Here is a 22,128-nt window from a genome sequence, read left to right as displayed (position 1 = left end):
AAAGTAACTTTAATAGTAAGTTACTTTTTAAATTAACAATAAACCTAATACAGAAATCATATATACTTCATTTGTATAAGACGTCATCTATATCTGACAAAATAACTTTATAAAATAACTACATCTCAGTTACATGGGGAAATGTAGACTCTGACATAATAGAATAATTCAAATTAATTAAAACCAATGAGAAAAACTGATGAATTATAGCTTAGCCAGTTTCAATATTTTAAAATTTTTGGCAAATTTATAAGTAATTAACTTTAAATATATTTTATTTTTAATTAGTTGTTTTAAATGTTTTATTTAGTGTTTACTATACTAAATAGCCATAAGCCTTCAACTTTATGTGATGGCCAGAGAAACCTGCAAAAGAAGTATTAGTGCACTTTTTTAATATGCTTAAAACACAGGCTCAGCTTGTATAAAGTGAGGACATGACCATTCCAAGGTATGGTTGAGGAGAAGGTTTTATTGTCAGAGAAGAGAAACAACATAGTAGACTAAACATGCCCAGCATACTGAAGTGGGGAGAAAGAGAGTAAAAGAGAAAGAGCAAAGAGCTTGCCTAGAGATATCCAAAAGCTAAGAGATTAAAAGAGTGCACATGGCCAAGATGGCAGGGTTATATAAGAATAGGGATCTTGGGAAAGGGAAGTCCAAGAGGTAGAGAAGTTTAGGTTTGTGGGCAGAGTGAGTAGAGTTAATAGAACCCAGGATGCTAGCATGGACTCTATGGCAGGTACTTGGGGTGCTGAGAGAGCCTAGAAGCCAGCGTGCATGTCGTATGCTAAAAGGCACCACACTTAATCATTTGTCCTGAGTTTATTTTGGTCCTGACACAAATCAATCACAATTTCTTCATTCTAGGCTGCTTATTTTATTTTCTGATAGAGTTCTATGCAGATATTCCATTATTTTTGAGAGGTCCACTTTCACATTACATGCTAATAAATACACAAACACACACATACATATACATTCAAACAATTTATACAAATAGAAACATATACTTAGATAAAATATGTAGACATGGACAATAACTCTAAATATATTATATGACTTTCTCGGATTTGTTTAGAACCATTGTTTGGTTATTTTAAAAATCATTTCATTTAGATATGATAAAATTGATATATATGTTTTATTATCATTGTTAAATTATTTAATACCACTTTGAATTAAATTCATATTTATGCTTTTTTTAGAAAGTGCTTTAATATGTTTATACTATTCTGATCTTATTTATATTAGAATATTTATATCTTTTCTTATGCTTTATTTCCAATACTGTTTTATACAAAACTTGCTTAAATGAGCTCAATCTGGACTTATCAAATGTAGCATTATTATAAAATACACTCAATTTCAAACTAATTTGAACTTTGAACTTTTAGAAGAGTTACATTGAAGCAGCCTGAAATTCACAAGTTATTTTGTTAAGACAATAGAAGGAATTCAGGCAATTTTATTTGCCTTTTATCAAAAGACTCATGATGATTTTCTTAGAGAAAAATCATCTGGACAGATAATTAGTAGACTACTTAGCAGACTATTATACAACTCACTGTTTTTGTAAGTTCTGAGTACCTTTGCAGGACTGTGAGTGCACAGAGAGCTAGAATGAGCTGGACCCGTAAAGTGTAAGCTCTTTGAAACAAATCGGAGTGGGAAACATACAACCCTTGGTGGCCTCCAATCTTCCCAGCTGTATGACAGTGGACTTGGTAGAGTTTAGCTCTAGTCTGGAATCTAGGGTTGGCTTTTTCCCTGCGAGTGAAATGTGAAGTGTTGGTTGGTGAAGCAAATGGACACAATCAAGACAACTAAATCAGTGATCAACTAAATAGCAATGGCAAAAGATTCCTCTGTCATCAAAAAGCCTTAAGAGTAGAGACTTCTGTTATTATTTCAGACTTGACTACAGATTTTGTTTTGTCCACTTAATTTCTTCCCTGTGGAACAGATTTCATTTTATGTAATATAATTTAATTTTTTGTGTGTGTGTGTATTTTTTATTGAGAAAAGGAGAAAAAAAAAGTTTCCACCTCCTCCCAGCCTCCCATTTCCCTCCCCCTCCTCCCACCCTACGCCCCCTCCTCCCACCCTTCTCCCCCTCCCCCCACTCCTTTCCCCCTCCCTCTCCAGTCCAAAGAGCAGTCAGGGTTTTCTGCCCTATGGTAAGACCTAGGACCTCCCCCCTCTGTCCATATCTAGGAAGGTGAACATCCAAACTGGCTAGGCTCCCACAAAGCCAGCACATGAAGTAGGATCAAACTCCCTTGCCATTGTCCTTTGCGTCTCATCAGCCCTCATTGTTCGCCATGTTCAGAAGGTCCAGTTTTATCCCATGCTTTTTAAGTCACAGTCCAGCTGGTCTTGGTGAGCTCTCAATAGATCAGCTCCATTGTCTCAGTGGGTGGGTGCATCCCTCATGGTCCCGACTTCTTTGCTCATGTTCTCCCTCCTTCTGCTCCTCATTGGGACCTTGGGAGCTCAGTCCAGTGCTCCAGTGTGGGTCTCTGTCTCTATCTCCATCCATCACCAGATGAAGGTTCTATGATGATATGCAAGATATTCGTCAGTATTGCTCAAGGATAGGGTCATTTCAGGTTCCCTATTCTCAACTGCCCAAGGAACTAACTGGGGACCTCAGCTTGGGCACGTGGGAGCCCCTCTAGGGTCAGGTCTCTTGCCAACCCTAAAGTGGTTCCCTTAACTAAGAATTGTGGTTCCGTGCTCCCCTGTCCAACCTTCCTTTATCCCAATCCTCCTGTTTTCCCAAGGCCCGACCTCCTTCCCTTCTAACTTTTCTCTCCCCATCTCCGCTTTCCCCCATCCCACCCCACCCCCAAGATCCCAATTTTCTCCCCGGCAATTTTGTCTACTTCCCTTAGCCAAGAGGATAACTATATGTTTTTCCTTGGGTTCCCCTTCTTACTTAGCTTCTTTAGATTCACCTATTGTAGACTCCGTGACCCTTATTTACGGCTAGAAACCAATTATGAGTGAGTACATCCCATGTTCATCTTTTTGGGTCTGGGACACCTCACTCAGGATAGTGTTTTCTATTTCCATCCATTTGCATGCAAAATTCGAGAAGTCATTTTTTTTTAAAGCAGCATAGTACTCTAATGTGTAGATATTCCATACTTTCTTCATCCATTCTTCCATTGAAGGGCATCTAGGTTTTTTCCAGGATCTGGCTATTACAAATAATACTGCTATGAACATAGTTGAACAAATGCTTTTGTCATATGATAGGGCATCTTTTGGGTATATTCCCAAGAGTAGTATTGCTGGGTCCAGGGGTAGGTTGATCCCGAATTTCCTGAGAAACCGAAACACTGACTTCCGTAGTGGTTGCACAAGACTGCATTCCCACCAGCAATGGATAAGTGTACCCCTTCCTCCACAGCCTCTCCAGCAAAGGTTATCGTTGGTGTTTTTGACTTTAGCCATTCTGACAGGTGTAAGATGATATCTCAAAGTTGTTTTGATTTGCATTTCCCTGATTGCTAAGGAAGTTGAGCATGACCTTAAGTGTCTTTTGGCCATTTGCACTTCTTCTGTTGAGAATTCTCTGTTCAGATCAGTGCCCCATTTTTTAATTGGGTTAATTAGCATTTTAAAGTCTAGTTTCTTGAGTTCTCTATATATTTTGGAGATCAGACCTTTGTCTGTTGCGGGGTTGGTGAAGATCTTCTCCCAGTCAGTAGGTTGCCTTTGTGTCTTAGTGACCGTGTCCTTTGCTTTACAGAAGCTTCTCAGTTTTAGTAGGTCCCATTTATTCAATGTTGCCCTTAATGTCTGTGCTTCTGGGGTTATACATAGGAAGCGATCTCCTGTGCCCATCTGTTGTAGGGTATTTCCCACTTTCTCTTCTATCCTTTTCAAAAAATCAGTCGCCCTCTTATACACAAAGGATATGGAAGCAGAGAAGGAAATCAGAGAAGCTTCACCATTCACGATAGCCACAAACAGCATAAAATCTCTTGGGGTAAATCTAACCAAGGAAGTGAAAGATCTATTTGACAAGAACTTTAAGGCATTGAAGAAAGAAATTGAAGAGGATACCAAAAAATGGATGGATCTCCCTTGCTCTTGGATTGGGAGGATCAACATAGTAAAAATGGCAATTCTACCTAAGGCAATTTATAGATTCAATGCAATCCCCATCAAGATCCCATCAAAATTCTTCACAGATCTGGAGAGGACAATAATCAACTTTATATGGAAAAACAAAAAACCCAGGATAGCCAAAACAATCCTATACAATAAAGGATCTTCTTGGAGGCATTACCATCCCTGACTTCAAACTCTATTACAGAGCTACAGTAATGAAAACAGTATCGTACTGGCATAAAAACAGAGAAGTCGACCAACGGAATCGTATAGAAGACCCGGATTTTAACCCACAAACCTATGAACACCTCATTTTTGATAAAGGAGCTAAAAGTATACAATGGAAGAAAGAAAGCATCTTCAACAAATGGTGCTGGCACAACTGGATGTCAACCTGTAGAAGAATGAAAATAGACCCACATCTTTCACCGTGCACAAAACTCAAGTCCAAATGGATTAAAGACCTCAATATCAGCCCGAACACACTGAAAATATAATTTAATTTCATAGACTATTTTGAACCAAGTCATAATCTGGCACATAGAACCCAAAACTACCTGTTATACAAAGAAGTTTTCCAAAGAGTTTTATTGACAAATATTTCTTTATAAATTTGGCCAACTTCTTTAAGTGTTAGGTCAAGCTCAGTTCATTTGGCTAGGATATGTTGACTTATTACTGTTACTTGTCTACCTGAGACTCTCTGTCTTTATACATGTTACTGCTTTGTGTTAGATGTGATTGCGTATAAATTTTAATTAGGTAAATTGTTATAGATTATAGAGTGATTTTCAAAGCATTGAAGAGTAAGATATATTTAAATGAATCTTTTACCAACATTTTACAATATGTTTTTTTTTCCTGGACTGATCTGAAACACAGGGGAAATAATCATTGAAATATAATTGTAAAGAACTAATTTACTTGAACATTCTAGCATCATAAAGGAGATGATATGAAGCAAAGTGTATAGGTGTCATGCATCATATCTAAATGGGCATCGGTATAGTTGTGGATATGTACATAATATACTTGGGTTGTATATTTGTACGTATGACAAATTAATCTATTTTTAGAAGCAAGCACATGGGATGGAGAGCTTTTCAGAGTGAGGAATGCTTCAGTGCTTTCCTGAACTCCCAGAGTACTCAGGTTCTGGTCACAGCAAACACATCACATGGCTGACTGTTGTCTGTTTCTTGGATCGATGGAATCTAATTCCCTGTTATGTCCTCTGTAGGCACCTACACAATGTATACCCCCTGATCCCAACAGTGTGATTACATACACACACACACACACACACACACACACACACGCATGCATGCACACATACACACACACAATAACCTAAAATATAAGTCAACATTAAGAAAAATAAAAGAAAATGAGTTCCTTAATCAAATTCTTCAAACTTTATCTTTCTTCTGTGATTAACATAAATAATAAAAAAATAACCCAACTTAGTCATGAGGGAATCTCAAAAAGATAAGTATATTCTGGCATTCTTTAAAGCTCCTGAATTTGGCAATAGAAAATGTTATTTTTCAGGAACCTTTGCCAGAGTACTTCATTTAAAATCTCAGAAGTATTTTTTTCTGAACTTTGAAAACAACACTCTCCTACATCCTGAGAGTGGATTCTTACGAAATTGTCAAGCACAGGAAAAATGGATGTAGAGCATCATGATTATGTATCTATGGATCTCAATGATAGTTTTCTTAAGATACCCAAGGCATCTTTATAATTTCTAGAGTTTTGTCTGACATTGATGGGTCATCACCCATGGGACACTATTCCTTACACTAAACTAATAGATATTGATCGATCCTGGAAAATGGGTGCTATTATCTTTATTTATGGACACTCCTGAGTCTTCTGACTCCAACAAATGACTCTAAACCCATGGTCACACTGATGGCCTTGATTAAACTCAATGGGTCACAAAACAAAACTAATAAACATGAATATAAAAATTTATTTATAGGAATGAAGGATAGATAGACAGGAGTTATAGGAATGGTCTGCTTCATTGTGTGTGAAAACAATCAAAGAAAATATATGCATGAAATTCTAAAGAACAAATCTAATTAAAAATTTTGAATACTGACTGATACAACTCTTTGGCTGCAGTTTGTCTCAGCATTTATTATATTGGTAAAACTCTATGAACTATAATCTACACAATCACTTCCATGTCCTATATTATGTTGTAACACATTTGATCTATTATTTTATAAATAACGTTTTAGTAGTATGCAACAGTGTAAAGCAAAACCTTACTTCGTAAAAGTTTTATTATCTGGTGTTTTGTGTCGCTCAACCAAAAGAATGAGTGCACCAACACATAATTAAAACAAATTGTTGCTTAAAAATGAAGTGCAATGCAGCAAACATACACACATGAATGTAACAGAACCATTCCATGAACATGTATATTTTCATATGAGGCATTACATTTGAATATACATTTAACATTACCATGAACTATGGACAAATCATCTTTCCCAATTAGTAGACATATAACCTAGCTTAAATTGATCTCTTTAGATGTTTTTGCTTTTATTTTGTTGATTTGTTTATTTGTGATATATAATAAATCCAGAACTCTTCACATATTGAGATACGTGCAGATATACCTCCGAACCATTCCTACAACCTTGCTTCCTTCTTTTTAAAATGGAGAAAATATTGCCTCATACATTACACTATCTGACCTCACTAAATAATACATACTGATAAATGTCTTAAAGCATTCTATATGTACTAATGGTAGTATATAAAATGTGTACATGCACACAGAACAATGTCTACAATTTAGCAGCACTTAGTGCTTTGAATTTTCAAGTATAACACCTGAAATACATTTTGTATCTTGACACATTTTATCATTTATAACCTGGACCGGTTATCTATAATGTGATAACAGAGGCTGCGAGAGAACACTAATGCTTACAGAGGATATCACATCTTACTACATTCGCCTCCGTCAATAAGAAAACAAATACTGTGGTTATTTCTTTTCAGACAGCATCACTGGTTCTCTGGTAAATTCAATAACAACTCTACTCTAAAAGGCACAGGAGACATGGCATTTGCGCATGCCAGAAAGAGAACACTTCAAGACAAAATCTAAAATGTTCCTACAGCTAGCTGAAATGGTGTGCTTGAGTATTCCTGGTCAGAATTTCTGATACAACCCACCACTGCAGTAACTGTTGGACATGTTAGCAGACTTGATAGCATAGCTCCTTTCATTTCAACCCTTGATTGGCCTTTAGCAGTCAGAGTAAGTGAGGCTGTCATCCCATCTTCCATCCTTATGAAATTGAATTTCATGAAAGAAACGTCACCTGGAGTTTGAGAAGTATGATTGACATCTTCCATATAGCTGCCTTGCACTAGTCAAAAACATAATAACTGTGCCCTGAGGCATATGCTTGTGTCTTGGTTTGTGGAGAAGAGCAGCTCAGAGAGGAAGAAAATGGAGAAGACCTCAACATACAGGTGACTCAATCACTATGATGTCCCTATTACCAACAAGAGCTTCCAGGTTATCACCTTCAATTATGATAAATATACAGTAGATCTTTAACAGCAACAGTTCCAAAATGCTGGTGGCATTATCCATCTGTTGCCTCAACTAAGGAAAAGACAACTAATGGCAAGAAGGTGAAGGTATCCCAGTAATATTTTATCTTGAATTCTTAAAATAAATGCATACAAATTATATAAGTAGATTTTGAGACCAAACCCCAGAGCTGCCTTTATAATCTTGACCATTGAAGATATATGATACATATTTATGGACCTTTATCAACTTTTAAGAAAAAAAATCACCATCTACTTAGCACATTTAAATTCCCCTTATGACGACTTTAATATGTTTATTGTGATATTTTTAATGTTTTCTCTAGAGACAAGTCATTTGCTATAAAAAAGCAAACCCTTATGAAATTAAGAACCTTATAAGCTATTTCTGTTTAGCTGTTACTAGGCTCTTAATGGATGCATAAGTCAGTGCTAAACAAATATATGATGGTGTAATGCTTCGTGACTTTCTCATACTGAGTATGTGTGATTTCTTATTAAAATGGTAGCACCCTCATCTGCTGTGCTGTCTACCAATTGTGTTAGCCATAGACTGGGATTATTTACATGTGATGATCGAACACTGGGAGACTTGGGAGTAAATCAGTAATAAATCTGTGGAACCATAATGAGAATGTATCAGGTCAGTTTCTTCCATGCCATCTTAGAAGTTTCATGTATCTCTGCTTCAATTTCTGATATGACATATGTCATAGTCAATATGTGTTCTCCTAGAGAATAAGAAGTATATCTGATTAAATCCTTGGTGATTCTTATTCCCAAGTCTCTCTAAGACCTAGGGCAAGGCTTTGGTTGGCTTAGTGTTTTTAATCTTTCATCAATGCTCATAAAATCTATGCTATAAAATTCCACAGGTGAAGTCCGCTAAACACAGCATAGTTTTCTCTAAATTGTGCCTATCTCACCAATTTTTTTTACTGATTTGATCTTGACCTTGTTGACATTGTTGTGCAGAGACTGGAAATTCATGGTCTAGTGCTTGCATTAATTTTTTGAAATCACACCTGTAATGTGCTTTGAGTGACACATGAAAACTCCCTAGAAAAACTGTCATTTTGATTATGTTCCGGGTCTTTGAGAGGTTGGTTTCTCACAGAACAAAATTATAGTCTCCAGAGAAGAAGCAAAGCAACTATCTCTCAACTAAATGGACCTCTCCAATGAATGCATTTTTCCATTTCACACAAGTAAGATGCTAAACTTGGTAAATGAATATTAGGCTAATATGAACTTCATAGGCTAATATGAAGTTTTGAAACAACTTTGACACATAACTTCTGATAAATATCAATGGTTAAGACTTCAAAGGAATATTATTTGCTAACTGCCTTGATAGCAGAAAATATCAGTTCAACTTTTTTCAAGACAAATGTGAACTCTCTGTGAAATTATATGTACTATGAATTACATTATATATAGGTAGACTCATAGTAATAATTATTACTATTTTGGAGCGCTCATGATTAGTCTGTGATTTTGAAAGTCATAGATTTCAGGCATAAAGGTAGATGCAAGCTTATTTTTTGATTATCTTTTTATCTTGTCTCCTGGTGAACTAGAAAAGCACATGGTGCAGAAGTACATTACTAATGATGAATAACATCCCAGAAAGATCTAGTATGTTTAGCTGTCAACAGTTTGCAAAAAAAGGGATATTTGTGTCAGAATGCAGGAGTTTCCCTATAATTATGATATTGAACATGTTGACTTTATGAAATTAATATACTCATGTGTAAAACACGTGAAATCTGCTAATTTCTGCATAGGTTCAGAAGAAGTCTTAACTGAAAAACATTAAACTTAAATTGTGCCTACAATAAGTATTAATTACAAAATTATGACATCAGAACACAGATAAATTTATCCAGTGAAAGGACAGAACTTTCAAATATGATATTAAGGTAAATTCACAGCATTTTTGAAAAACCTCAGTTCCATAATTCAATTAATGTTAATGATTGCTCAATACACCCTTCCATACACACATTTATAAAATAGCTTATGAGCACAGAGAAAAGTAATCAGAAACTTTATGATTTTGTAAGTTCATTTAATAGGAAAGAATATTTTTATTTGTGTTCATATATTAACATACTATGTTTATTTTCAGAAGGTTTTTTTTTTAAAAAAAAAAACTAGTGTAATATGCTATTCATCAGCTTGTCTTTTGATAGCATGAGTGTTGATTTGTAGCGTGGGAGGTCCTTCTAGCTATGTGTTGCTTATTCATTGGTTAACAAATAAAGAAACTGCCTTGACCTGTTGCTAGGGTAGAACTTAGGTAAGCAAGGAAAGCGAGGCGAAATGCTGGGAGAAGGAAGGTGAAGAGAGAAGCCATAGATGTTCCACCTGAGATGGACACAGGTTAAAATCTATGCCACAGCCAGGCAATACAGAGATTAATAGAAATGGGTTAAATTAAGATGTAAGATTTAGCCAATAATAAGTTAGAGCTAATGGGCCAAGCAGTGTTTTAATTTATATAGTATCTGTGTGGTTATTTTGGGGCTAAGCTAGGCAGGAGGCTGGAACAAACAAGCAGCTTGGCTCTCTTTACAACAACTATGGAATGGTTTTAAATTGCTATGCAGAATAAACAGCTGTGAGAAATAATAAATTACTTTGTCATTAAAACAGCTAGAATATGATGTACCATATTTAAAATTATATTTAAATAAAATTATTATCGAAAATAGGTGTAGCTACACCTCTAATTGTCTTCAGAAAAATATGTGTCTGCTTTAGTACAAATGCAGTGGGTCAGCATATCAAGTAACAGGAGAATACTTCTTTAATAAATATAACATTGTTTCTATTTGATTCCCTTGTTTCTATATGAAATCATTAATACATTCTTATAAATCTTTTAATAAGGTGTATTCTTAGTCTTTTAAAAAAATTTATACTTATCTAGTTACTCACCCACACATAAACAGGAACATAATCACTCACGTCTGGAAAAAAATGCATGATGCAGGAGCATGGTGCATATATGGAGACTAGTTCTCTCCTTTCCTTTAATGATATGATTTCTGGACAACCAGCTAGAGTTGAACAACCAGGTAGGTGAACATACAAACTGGCTAGGCTCCCACAAAGCCAGAACATGAAGTAGGATCAAAATTCAGAAAAAGGATGATTGGGATAAAGGAAGGTTGGATAGGGGAGCATGGAAGCACAATTCTTTGTTAAGGGAGCACCTTAGGGTTGGCAAGAGACTTGAACCTAGAGTGGCTCACAGGTGCCCAAGCCGAGGTCCCCAGTTAGTTCCTTGGGCAGCTGAGGATAGGGAACCTGAAATGACCCTATCCTAGAGCAATACTGACGAATATCTTTTTTTTTTTTTTTGGTTTTTCGAGACAGGGTTTCTCTGTGGCTTTGGAGCCTGTCCTGAAACTAGCTCTGTAGACCAGGCTGGTCTCGAACTCACAGAGATCTGCCAGCCTCTGCCTCCCGAGTGCTGGGATTAAAGGCGTGCGCCACCATCACCCGGCACTGACGAATATCTTGCATATCACCACAGAACCTTCATCTGGGGTGATGGATGGAGATAGAGACAGAGACCCACACTGGAGCACTGGACTGAGCTCCCAAGGTCCCAATGAGGAGCAGAAGGAGGGAGAACATGAGCAAAGAAGTCGGGACCACGAGGGGTGCACCCACCCACTGAGACAGTGGAGCTGATCTATTGGGAGCTCACCAAGGCCAGCTGGACTGTGACTGAAAAAGCATGGGATAAAACCGGACTCTCTGAACATGGCGAACAATGAGGGCTGATGAGAAGCCAAGGACAATGGCACGGGGATTTAATCCTACTTAATGTGCTGGCTTTGTGGGAGCCTAGCCAGTATGGATGTTCACCTTCCTAGATATGGACGCAGGGGGGAGGACCTAGGACTTACCACAGGGCAGGGAACCCTGACTGCTCTTTGGACTGCAGAGGGAGGAGGAGAGGAGTGGGAGGATGGAGAGAAGGGTGGGAGGAGGGGGAGAAGGGTGGGAGGAGGGGGAGGGAAATGGGAGGCTGGGAGGAGGCGGAAACTTGTTTTTTTTTCCTTTTCTCAATTAAAAAAAATTAAATTAAAAAATAAAAGCTATCTCAAAAAGAAAAAAAAGAGGGCAGGTCACCCCACGTTAAAAATGGGAATATAAAAAAAAAAAAAACCTCAGTGCCATTGTCCTTGGCTTCTCAGTCAGCCCTCATTGTCAGCCACATTTGGAGAGTCCAGTTTGATCACCTGCTCCATCAGTCCCAGTCCAGCTGGCCTTGGTGAGCACCCATTAGATCAGTCTCACTGTCTCAGTGTGTGGATGCACCCCTCGCGGTCCTGACTTCCTTGCTCATATTCTCCTTCCTTCTGCTCTTCATCTGGGCCTTGGGAGCTCAGTCCATTGCTCCAATATGGGTCTCTGTCTCTATCTCCATCCATCGCCAGATGAAGGTTCTATGGTGATATGCAAGATATTCATTAGTGTGGCTATAGGATAGGGCCAGTTCAGGAACTCTACTGCCCAAAAATCAAGCTGGGGCCATCTCCTTGGACACCTGGTAACCCCTCTAGAGTCAAGTCTACCAACCCTAAAATGACTCCCTTAATTAAGGTATCTACTTCCCTGCTCCCATATCCACCCTTCCTCCATCCCAACCATCCCATTCCCCCAAGCTCTCCCCAATCCTCCTTTTCTCCCTTTTCTCTTCCCATCTCCTCTTACCCCCACCCCACGCCCATCCCCGTGCTCCCAACTTTTGCCCGGCATTCTTGTCTACTTCCAATATCCAGGAGGATAACTATATGTTTTTGTTTGGGTTCACCTTCTTATTTAGCTTGTCTAGGATCACGAATTATTATAAAAATTGGCAATATAGGGAGTGATACTTGGCATCAGCATTTTGTTAGATGTTACCTCAACAGATTTGAGACAAGAAATATCGTGTCTGAGAAAATACCTCCTCAACAGCCTTCCTTTTCATAATTTAGATTTTTTGAGGGATATCTGTAATAGTATGATTTGTATTCATGAGTAAAATTACAAAAAAACATTAAATCATTTCTAACTGAAATATACTAGCATTTGTGAAAATCTAGAATGATATTTGAAGTAAAATGCTGGTATCTTAATTTGTATGCAGGTTAAAATGTGTGTTAATGGTAGCAATCATCTTAAAATGCAAACCACACACTTAATACATGTTTTGTATAACTATTTCTCTTCATTTATCTCCATGAAGACTGTAGGAAATAATCTGTTACAATCCTCCACTTTACAGAAAAATAGAACACGATATATAAAGACTAGGGGAACTACCATGATCACACCATGAGTTCAATTCTAATATAAATATATAACTTTAAAATATGAGATTTCTACAGGAACTTTATGCTGATGTCTGTTCTAATCAAAGCAATGTAGACCATATCTGTTTGTTATGGTGATTTGGAGATGCTTGCTGTGGTTCTGAGTGTGATAATGGTGTTGAAAATAGTTAACTTCTTTCTAGTGAAAATCTGATGTGGGATTCCCCTCTATATGCTGTGAATATTATTAGTTAATGAATACAGAACTGCTTTGAGCATATGGCAGGGAAGAACAGAACTATGTGGGGAAAGCTAGGCTCTATGCTAGGAGAAAGAAGGGCAAAGTCAAGGAGCCGCCATGGAGCTGCCAACAGAAGTAGACAAGCTGAAATTTTGCCAATAAGCCACTGCCACATGGCAATATGCAGATTAATGGAGATGGGATAAACTCATGTAAAAGTTAGCCAATAAGAAGCTAGAGCTAATGGGCCAAGCAGTGATTTAATTAATACAGTTGCTGTGTGGTTATTTCAGGGCTAAGCTAGCCGGGCAGCTGGGAACCAACAAGCAGTGACCTCCTCCAACAAAAACAAATATTTAGAAGAGGTGGTTTAATTTAAATAAAAAATTGTTTTCATGACCATTGTTGCCAAATGCCTGATAATTTTTATTAAGGTATAAGTAAACTCTCTTGTGGGAAAACTTTGTTACCTTGATCTGAGGTTACTGCCTACTCACTGCAGACATTGTTCAAAGTCTATCTTCTTTATGTTTTATGTGAATAAAATGTCTTACTGAGATGCAAATGCTGTCTCCTTCGTATAATGTTTGAAAACTGACAAATATTTTTGTATTTATTTTGTCTACCACTAGAAAAAAATGGAAAATGATTATCCTATTTATATACTGTTTTGGTTTTGACATTGTGACATTTTGTGATAGTCTAGACACATCAGCATCCCAGCCATTTGTTGAGACACAGGAATCCTCTAAGATTTTTAGTAACATTATTGGGATTTAGATTAAAACCATGAGAATCTAACATGCAAACTCAGGGTGCATCTATCCTTTGGGGCACCTTAGCCTGTAGAGATATTAATGTAAGTTTGTTTTCTGTATTCACAGTGGTGACTTCCAAAATGTAGGAGCAAATTAAATACTTAAATTGAAACGAAATGTCTTAATAAAGTACAACTAGGTAGGTTTATTAATATACAATGTGCTAGTATAGAAAAGCTAAGGATATTTCCCAAGGAAAAAGAGTATACGAAGTCATAACCACATTTTAGGCCCATTTATGTAAATAAGTGATAAGAAAACTGGATCCGTAAATGCTGCAAGTCTATGCCTTTGTCTTGACCTCTATATTTTTATTATGTTGAAAAACTCTGCAGTCTACAGTGTACAGATGGCCTTTGAAAGAAAGAGAATCATGCCCCCTGGCTCCTCCAAAGTATTAAAATATTAAAGGAAGAGGATGCTGTATTTATATTCTGAGGCAAGAAAAATCTTTGTTACAGTGTCATGGCGAAGAAGTACTGCATTTTAGGCACATTGTAGATATAAACATGAGAAATAATACTTCTTTAATTTTGTTGCTGAATTTTTGAACAAAATGAAAATGTCAAGTAATATAGGGATTTATACCATGGGTGGATATAATGACAAATGTATAATAAGGAAAACTTTTAACATTATCATTCACATTGGTGATCAAAGATTATCCCCAACTTTGTTAAAAAAATAAAAACTCTGAGACAGTAGTAATAATTTGTGGACCAAGAAATTAAAGGAATCATTTTATTGCTTATAATGGACTATTGTGTAGAAGGTAAATGGAAGAACCAAAATTCATATATAAGACAAAAGCTTTGTACATTTAATGTTTTATGTGAAAATAAGGCATTGCAATAAACAAGAGTGGTATATTTTTTTAGCTCAATTTCTTCAACTTATACATCAGATAATTTGAAGTAAATCAGGAAAATACATTGGAAAGCTCCCCATGGGCAAACCAGAATACCACTAAGAATGTATTAAAAGAGGCAACAAATAAAATAAAACCAAAAAAAAAAGCAAATCAAGAGTTTTGCCTCCACCAAAGATAAGATAATGTCACAAAGTGAAAATATGCCTGAAGATTCTTTGTACTATTCCAAAATAAAAGAGGTAGTGAAAGCATATTTTCTATCAGCAGTATAGTGCCTACAACATCGCAGCAGGATATATGAAACGTGTGTGTATGTGTATGTGTGTGTAGGCCAAAGGTCAATGTTTGATGTCTTCCTCAATCACTCTCCTATCATTTTTGTGTGTGTGATTTTTTTCTCGGTGAGGCTGGAACTTAATGATTTCCCTAGAGGGTTGGCCAGCAAGGCCCCAGGGTCTTCCTGCTTCCACCTCCCCATCATTGGGATTACAGACACGATACTTGACTTCCAATATATATATATATATATATATATATATATATATATATAGATCACAGGATAATCAAACATGATACAACTTTGAATACTTAACCTACATAATCTGACAATCATGTGTATATCCTTGTATTTGTACAATTGAGGAGGAGTACATATGTATCCAGAACACAGAAGGAGTTTAGAAAATATCTTACTCTGATATTATTACTCTTCCTGAAAGAAGAAAATCTTAGGAAAAACTGAACTATGCCTAAAATTTGTTACCAATCTTAGCTCACTGAATGGCGATTTATTATGAGCAATAGAGCAATGAAAAGGAAGAGATGGAATGTGTGTGTGTGTGTGTGTAAAATATCATTTATAAGATTGTGTGTGTGTGTGTAAAACATCACTTATAAGATTGTGTGTGTGTGTGTGTATGTGTGTGTGTGTGTGTGTGTAAAACATCATTTATAAGATTATTCTGTCTTTCCGGGCAGTGGTGGCGCACGCCTTTAATCCCAGCACTCGGGAGGCAGAGAGGCAGGCGGATCTCTGTGAGTTCGAGACCAGCCTGGTCTACAGAGCTAGTTCCAGGACAGGCTCCAAAGCCACAGAAAACCCTGTCTCGAAAAACCAAAAAAAAATTAAAAAAGATTATTCTGTCTTCATAATCTCATAAGGAAGAAGCTATTAGTTCTGTCATTTTGCACCTTATAAATATTGTTAAATATTCATTTTAGACTTGCAAACTTAGTAAGCACATTACTGTTTACATGTTTTTATAATTAATGACAGCAGTATGATCTTCTCATGTAATTGGTTCATTTGTTCAGAAAGTTCCCACTGCTTGACTGATTTCCTCTGTGCTTTCCTCCTGCTGTGTCCCCACAGTCATGATGCTCAAAACATATAGAGTTCAAATTTATCTTGCCTTTCATTTCGGTTTACCATTTATTCATAAGCAAAAGACAAGAAAGCTTAATGTGGAAATGAGATTTCATATACATTATTAAGAGTCGTTCTGTCAGAAGAACTACTTAATCTATGGCACTATTTATGCAGGCATTCAAGGTACATCCAGCATTATTCTGTGTCAGAAATAGATGTTATTTATTTTGCTAAATACCTGAAATAGCTAAAGGAATGTTCCAGCTTCCTGAAAAACTGTTAGTTTATGAAGTTACTAAGTTCAAGATCTACAAACCTTTGTGGTCATTAGTCAATCAGAATATTGTATTGCTTTATCTCATGCCGTAATGGATTTAGCATATGCAAGGGACTACAGACTACATTGTCATCATCATCATCATCATCATCATCATCATCATCATCATCATCATCACCAATGCCTTCCTCCTTTCCCTCCTTTTCCTCTTCTCTGTTCTTTCCTTCTTCAACCTCTATCCCTGCAAAGAGACAGTGACATGACCTGTTTAGGTCATATTGTAACAATTACAGTCATTGCATGGTTCAAGCTTTGCTTTAGAAAATGGGGGAATTATGCTGTTGGGAATCTCTTTTCTCTTTCAAGTTCCCCAAAGGAAATCTGTGACTTAGCTAAAGAATTAAAGTGTGATCATGCCCATTCAAGAAGTGGGTTTTTGATCCTACAGCACATACTGGCTTTGTGGGAGCCTAAGCAGTTTGGATTCTCACCTTACTAGACCTGGATGGCGGTGGGTGATCCTTGGACTTCCCATGGGGCAGGGAACCCTGATCGCTCTTTGGGCAGACAAGAGAGGAGGACTTGATTGGGGGAGGGGGGAAAATAGGAAGCGGTGGCGGGGAAGAGACAGAAATCTTTAATAAATAAATTAATTTATTAAAAAAAAGAAGTCTTCAAACTAGGCCATAAGCACAATTTTTAAACTTAAAAATGCATATAGGTAACCTTATATGGAATAAACAGGTTGTATTTATGTAGTTAGGAACACACACACAGGAAAAGAGGCCAGGAATTTGAGAGAGAGCAAGTAGAGTACATGGGAGGGGTGGGGCAGAGAAAAGAGAAGGTGGAAATAATGCAATTATGCTATAATTTTTTAAAAAAAACTATAAAATGTGTATTATTGAAGGGTATATTAGTGTACACACACATGGCTTCACACGGGAGCCACTGCACATATATGGAAGTCAGAGGCCAATTCTTAGGAGATAGTTTTCTCCTTCCACTGTTTGCATGGATCTAACCCACGTCATCAGGCTTGCACTAATAAGTATTTTCTATTTTTGGCCATCTCACTGGTCCCGTATGTATTTAAGAATAGATTGTCTGGGTTGAAATTCGGTGTTTCTTACTGATGAGAAATATCATTAAATCATAAGGATATTAATAAGTTTGAAGGATATTATTTAAATCAAATTAGTTTACTCATTTTACATCCAGACCACAGTTTTCCTCCATCTCCTCTCCTCCCATTCCTTCCCCCTACCTCCCCTCTGCCCCCAAGTCTACTCTTCTTCATTTCTATTCAGAAAATGGCAGGCCTCCCATGGATAGCAACAAAACATGGCATATCAAATTGCAGTAGTACTATGCACTTACCCTTGTATCTTAATACTGGGCAAGGTCACCCAGTATGAGGAACAGGTTCCCCAAATCCAACCAAAATGTTTTGGCTGCCTTTTGAAAGTTGGAGGGCTTTAAAATTATCGTTTCATTCAAAATCGTGGCTGAGTTTTCCTTGACCCTATTGTGGAATGTTGAGACAATTTGCAATGTTTTTCTCTGAAGAGTGAGTTTATGATTAGTCCACCAAAAGGACAGGCAAGAAATCCAGTAGGCTGTTTTGTTAGGTCTAATAAAGGATTTGCCAGCAATCCGTATTTCTCTATTGAGGGTAAAATGAAATTTCAGAGCTACTGCCAACTTGTTACTGTAATTTTGCTATTTTTATTTGTGTCTTCTCACTCATTAAAATACTTATGTTTTAATTACACACTGGGGAGCATTAGATTACATTGTTTTGCTTTAAAAACACTGAGGGCATGTTCTTTTTTTTTTTCACATTCTTATTTCCTTTTTGGCCCTTCTTTTACATTGCCTGTATGATAAAACTCTGTTTGCCTTGTAGCTATTCACTGTTAGGATTGAGAGGGCCTTTCTCATCTGCTGATGTTCTTCTCTTTAAAGTAGGGAGTCAGTCACTCTAAGAAGATATGACTCATGTAGCTTGTTTGGTGGTATATCTTTGTCCAGAATCCCAGTAGCTCATGGACTTTTCTTTTCTTTCTTTCTTTTTCCTCTGTATCAATTCCCTTGTGAATATACAATTTACAGAGTGACATTTGAAGAAAACCAAACAAGCCTTGCATGGGGAATTTTCTGGTTGACGACTTGAAATGATTGATAGTGCATATAGCAATATCGTGTGTGTGTATGTGTGACTGTGCAAATGAGATCTTTCATCTATGAAAGGCAAATGGCTCTCTGTGGATACTTAGATGGTGTTCCATTGCAATATGCCTGAACACTCTATTCTTACTGTTAAAAATGCCACATACTATAGTAGAGTTATACTTGCTAATTATAATGTCTGTCACAGTGATCCTTTGATCTCTGACCGTGTGATGTTTCTCATTTGTGCTGACCTATTCCATCCTCTTTTGCTATTTTAGGTTTGTGTGCTGGAGAGGCAAATATTTGACTTCCTTGGATATCAGTGGGCACCTATCCTGGCAAATTTTGTACATATTATCATCGTCATCCTTGGTTTGTTTGGAACTATTCAGTATAGACCTCGTTACATAACAGGAGTAAGTATTCTACCTGCATTTACCTTCTCTACTGAACTGGAGAAAGATATACAACCTACAGAAGTCCTACAAACTAAATATGTATCCTGCTTTAAGAGTAGCATGATCTTAAATCATGTGTTTATTTTCATAGTTACAGACGACATCAATAGTAATTGAGTTTGATAATGGATATAATCATATTGTATTTTCATTAATTGCACTTTGGGCAAATGTTTTCATATAATTACAAGCAGAATCATGATCCTATGTTTCTAAATTATCAAGTTGTGTCCTCTGAATTAAGAAAAGTTAATAAGATTGTTTTCTCATTTAAAATAACTCCGTCTCAAAAATTAGAAAAACATAGCTTAAAACCACTGCAAACAACTATATACTTTTGATGTGAAATTTTTAATGAACATTATGGATAATATTTGAACTAGATGGAAGCTAGAATATTGTGGATCATTGTTTTTGTGTTGACCATAATTCTCATTTTGGCTCAGAGAAAGTATTTGGTATTCCTATTCAAGTTAAACATACTTAACATAAAAGTGAAATTCAACTGTGTTACAGTTGCTATGGGAGTCATAACAGGATTATTTTTCTTAACTTTATATGTGCCTCTGATTTCCACTGTCATTCTTCATTAATGTAAGGTTTTTGTTGTTTGTGTTTTTTCATGTTCAAACATTTTTGTCCATTCTACTTTTTTCAAGGATAAATATTTAGGGACTTATTTCAAATGTTATACCATGTTAGTACAGCTTAAGATCAGTCCCCTTGGACTTATATCACCAGGGCTTCTCAAGTTTCATGAAACTTCCTTCTCATAGAAGGTGCCCTTGTCTGGTCAGTAAAGTACTCATGAACGCAGGACACTCACTGGAACTGGGGAAGAATGGAAAAGAAGACGCATCCAAGAGGTTAAGTGCCTTGCTAGAGATGAAAGAGTAGTTCACAGTCCATGCATCCAGGAATGTGCTCTGAGAAAGAGTACGCAACATGTGTAGTGAGGCTACAATGTAAGAAGTGTTTTGTTGAATGCTAAAAACTTTCTATTTGAGTTGTGATGGTATTGTCCATTTGACAAATTATTACAAGCATTGAAATTATTTTTCTTAGATTAACTTTCATTGTTCTTCGTTTCCTTTCTGAAACTGTACTTCTTTTTTCTAACTAATCTCGACACCTTAGAGTGTGTGTGTGTGTGTGTGTGTGTGTGTGTGTGTGTTTGTGCGCGAGAGTGCGTGTGCATGTGGTGTGTGTGTGTGTGAATGACAATGCCAGTGAATTTAATTAGGGTTTCTGGGAGCAGCACTGTCTATAGATACAGATGTAAACAATTGGGATGCATTTTGACATTGCATCCTAGGAGCAAAACAAGTTTACTAATATTTATCCTAGGGCCTGTGAGTTCCCTCGTCAATGGCATTTGCCCAGGTTGACAGGATCAGGAATGCATTACCTAGTGAGGAATGTGACTCACATTCAATCAGAAAGATTTAGTTATTCTCATAATAACTATGCCACTATTTTTCCAGTAAGTTTATCTTGTCTGTCAGATCAGTACTGCAGCATGCCAAGCCCACATCTGTTAAGACTCTGGATGACTCTTCTCTTCCAGCAGCTGGCCTTGCTCTTTCTAGCACAATGAATTCTAGTTAGAAAGAGGGTGCTTGGTTTGTATTTCTGTGTCCCATAGCCAAAGTAAATAGTATTTTCATAAACATGGTCTTAAGGTCAAACTTTAGTGGGCAACCTAGAACGGTGGCAAGAGCCTCCATATTTTTGGCTGCCTCTGGCTCCTCCCTAACCAACAACTCATAGAGCTGTGTCTCATATTTGCCAGTGGGTGTTTGTTTAATAATTGTTGGCTTCTGAGGGCAGCATTATCCACTCATGCAGTATACTTTCATTCAAATTATCATTTATTTCTTACTTTTTCTTTTTAAAAAAAAGAATATTTTTAGTAGGCTGTTGAAATGGTAAGTTTCCATATAGTATGTTTCAATACTAAGTTTTCATAATTATTAATTTTGGTTATCTCTGCCTCACATAACTTTCTTTAACCCCATAGTAAACCAGTTTGCTCTAAGGTAGGGACTATAGCACAGTGGCTAGGAATGAACCATTTGAAGTTAAAATAGCAAGGCTGAAATCTTTTTTTTTTTTTTTTGGTGGTGGCACACACCTTTAATACCAGCATTCAGGAGGCAGAGGGAGGCAGACCCCAGAGAGCTCGAGGCCAGCCTGGTCTACAGACCAAATTTCATGACAGGCTCCAAAACTATAGAGAAACCCTGTCTCGAAAACTCAAAAGCAACAGCAACAACAGAAACCAAAATAAACTGACTCTCAGAACCGAGCCATTTCTCTGTACATATGAATGTTACCCTGTTAGGCTGGGATCGTACCCAGGGCTATGTATGCTAGGCAAACACTCCATATTCTACCAGTCATAACCCAATTTTCTTTTTTCTTTTTTTTTAATTGAGAAAAGGAAAAAAAAAAGTTTCCCCCTCCTCCTAGCCTCCCATTTCCCTCCCCCTCCTCCCACACTTCTCCCCCTCCTCCCACTCCTCTCCCCCTCCCTCTCCAGTCCAAAGAGCAGTCAGGGTTCCCTGCCCTGTGGAAAGTCCAAGGTCCTTCCCCCTCCATCCATGTCTAGGAAGGTGAACATCCAAACTGACTAGGCTCCCACAAAGCCAGAACATGAAGTAGGATCAAAACCCTGTGCCATTGTCCTTGGCTTCTCATCATCCCTCATTGTTCGCCATGTTCAGAGAGTCCGGTTTTATCCCATGCTTTTTCAGTCATAGTCTAACTGGCCTTGGTGAGCTTCCAATAGATCAGCCCCACTGTCTCAGTGTGTGGGTGCACCAACACCCATGATAGCCTTTGCTGGAGAGGTTGTGGAGGAAGGGGTACATTCATCCATTGCT

General features: G+C 37.2%; 1 protein-coding gene across 3 annotated transcripts in view; it reads left to right on the top strand.

Moving 5' to 3' along the window:
• The window catches only part of Nkain2 (sodium/potassium transporting ATPase interacting 2), a 1,049,567-nt gene that overhangs the window by 421,935 nt on the left and 605,504 nt on the right, over positions 1-22,128 (top strand). For 2 of the 3 annotated variants that reach the window (XR_005974533.1, XM_041654044.1), the window contains exon 2: positions 19,064-19,201. The exons of the other annotated variant lie outside the window; for it this stretch is intronic. Coding sequence is in view for 1 of the 2 variants with exons in the window: in XM_041654044.1 (XP_041509978.1) it covers positions 19,064-19,201 (138 nt within the window). In the remaining variant the exon portion in view is untranslated. The remainder of the gene's footprint in view (positions 1-19,063; positions 19,202-22,128) is intronic. 3 annotated transcript variants of the gene reach the window in all.

The sequence above is a fragment of the Microtus oregoni genome, unplaced genomic scaffold, assembly GCF_018167655.1.
Source record: "Microtus oregoni isolate MIOR12 unplaced genomic scaffold, Mior012 000006F_ref0000085, whole genome shotgun sequence".
In the NCBI taxonomy this organism is placed as follows: Eukaryota; Metazoa; Chordata; class Mammalia; order Rodentia; family Cricetidae; genus Microtus; species Microtus oregoni.
This window is presented reverse-complemented; position numbering and strand designations above follow the sequence as displayed.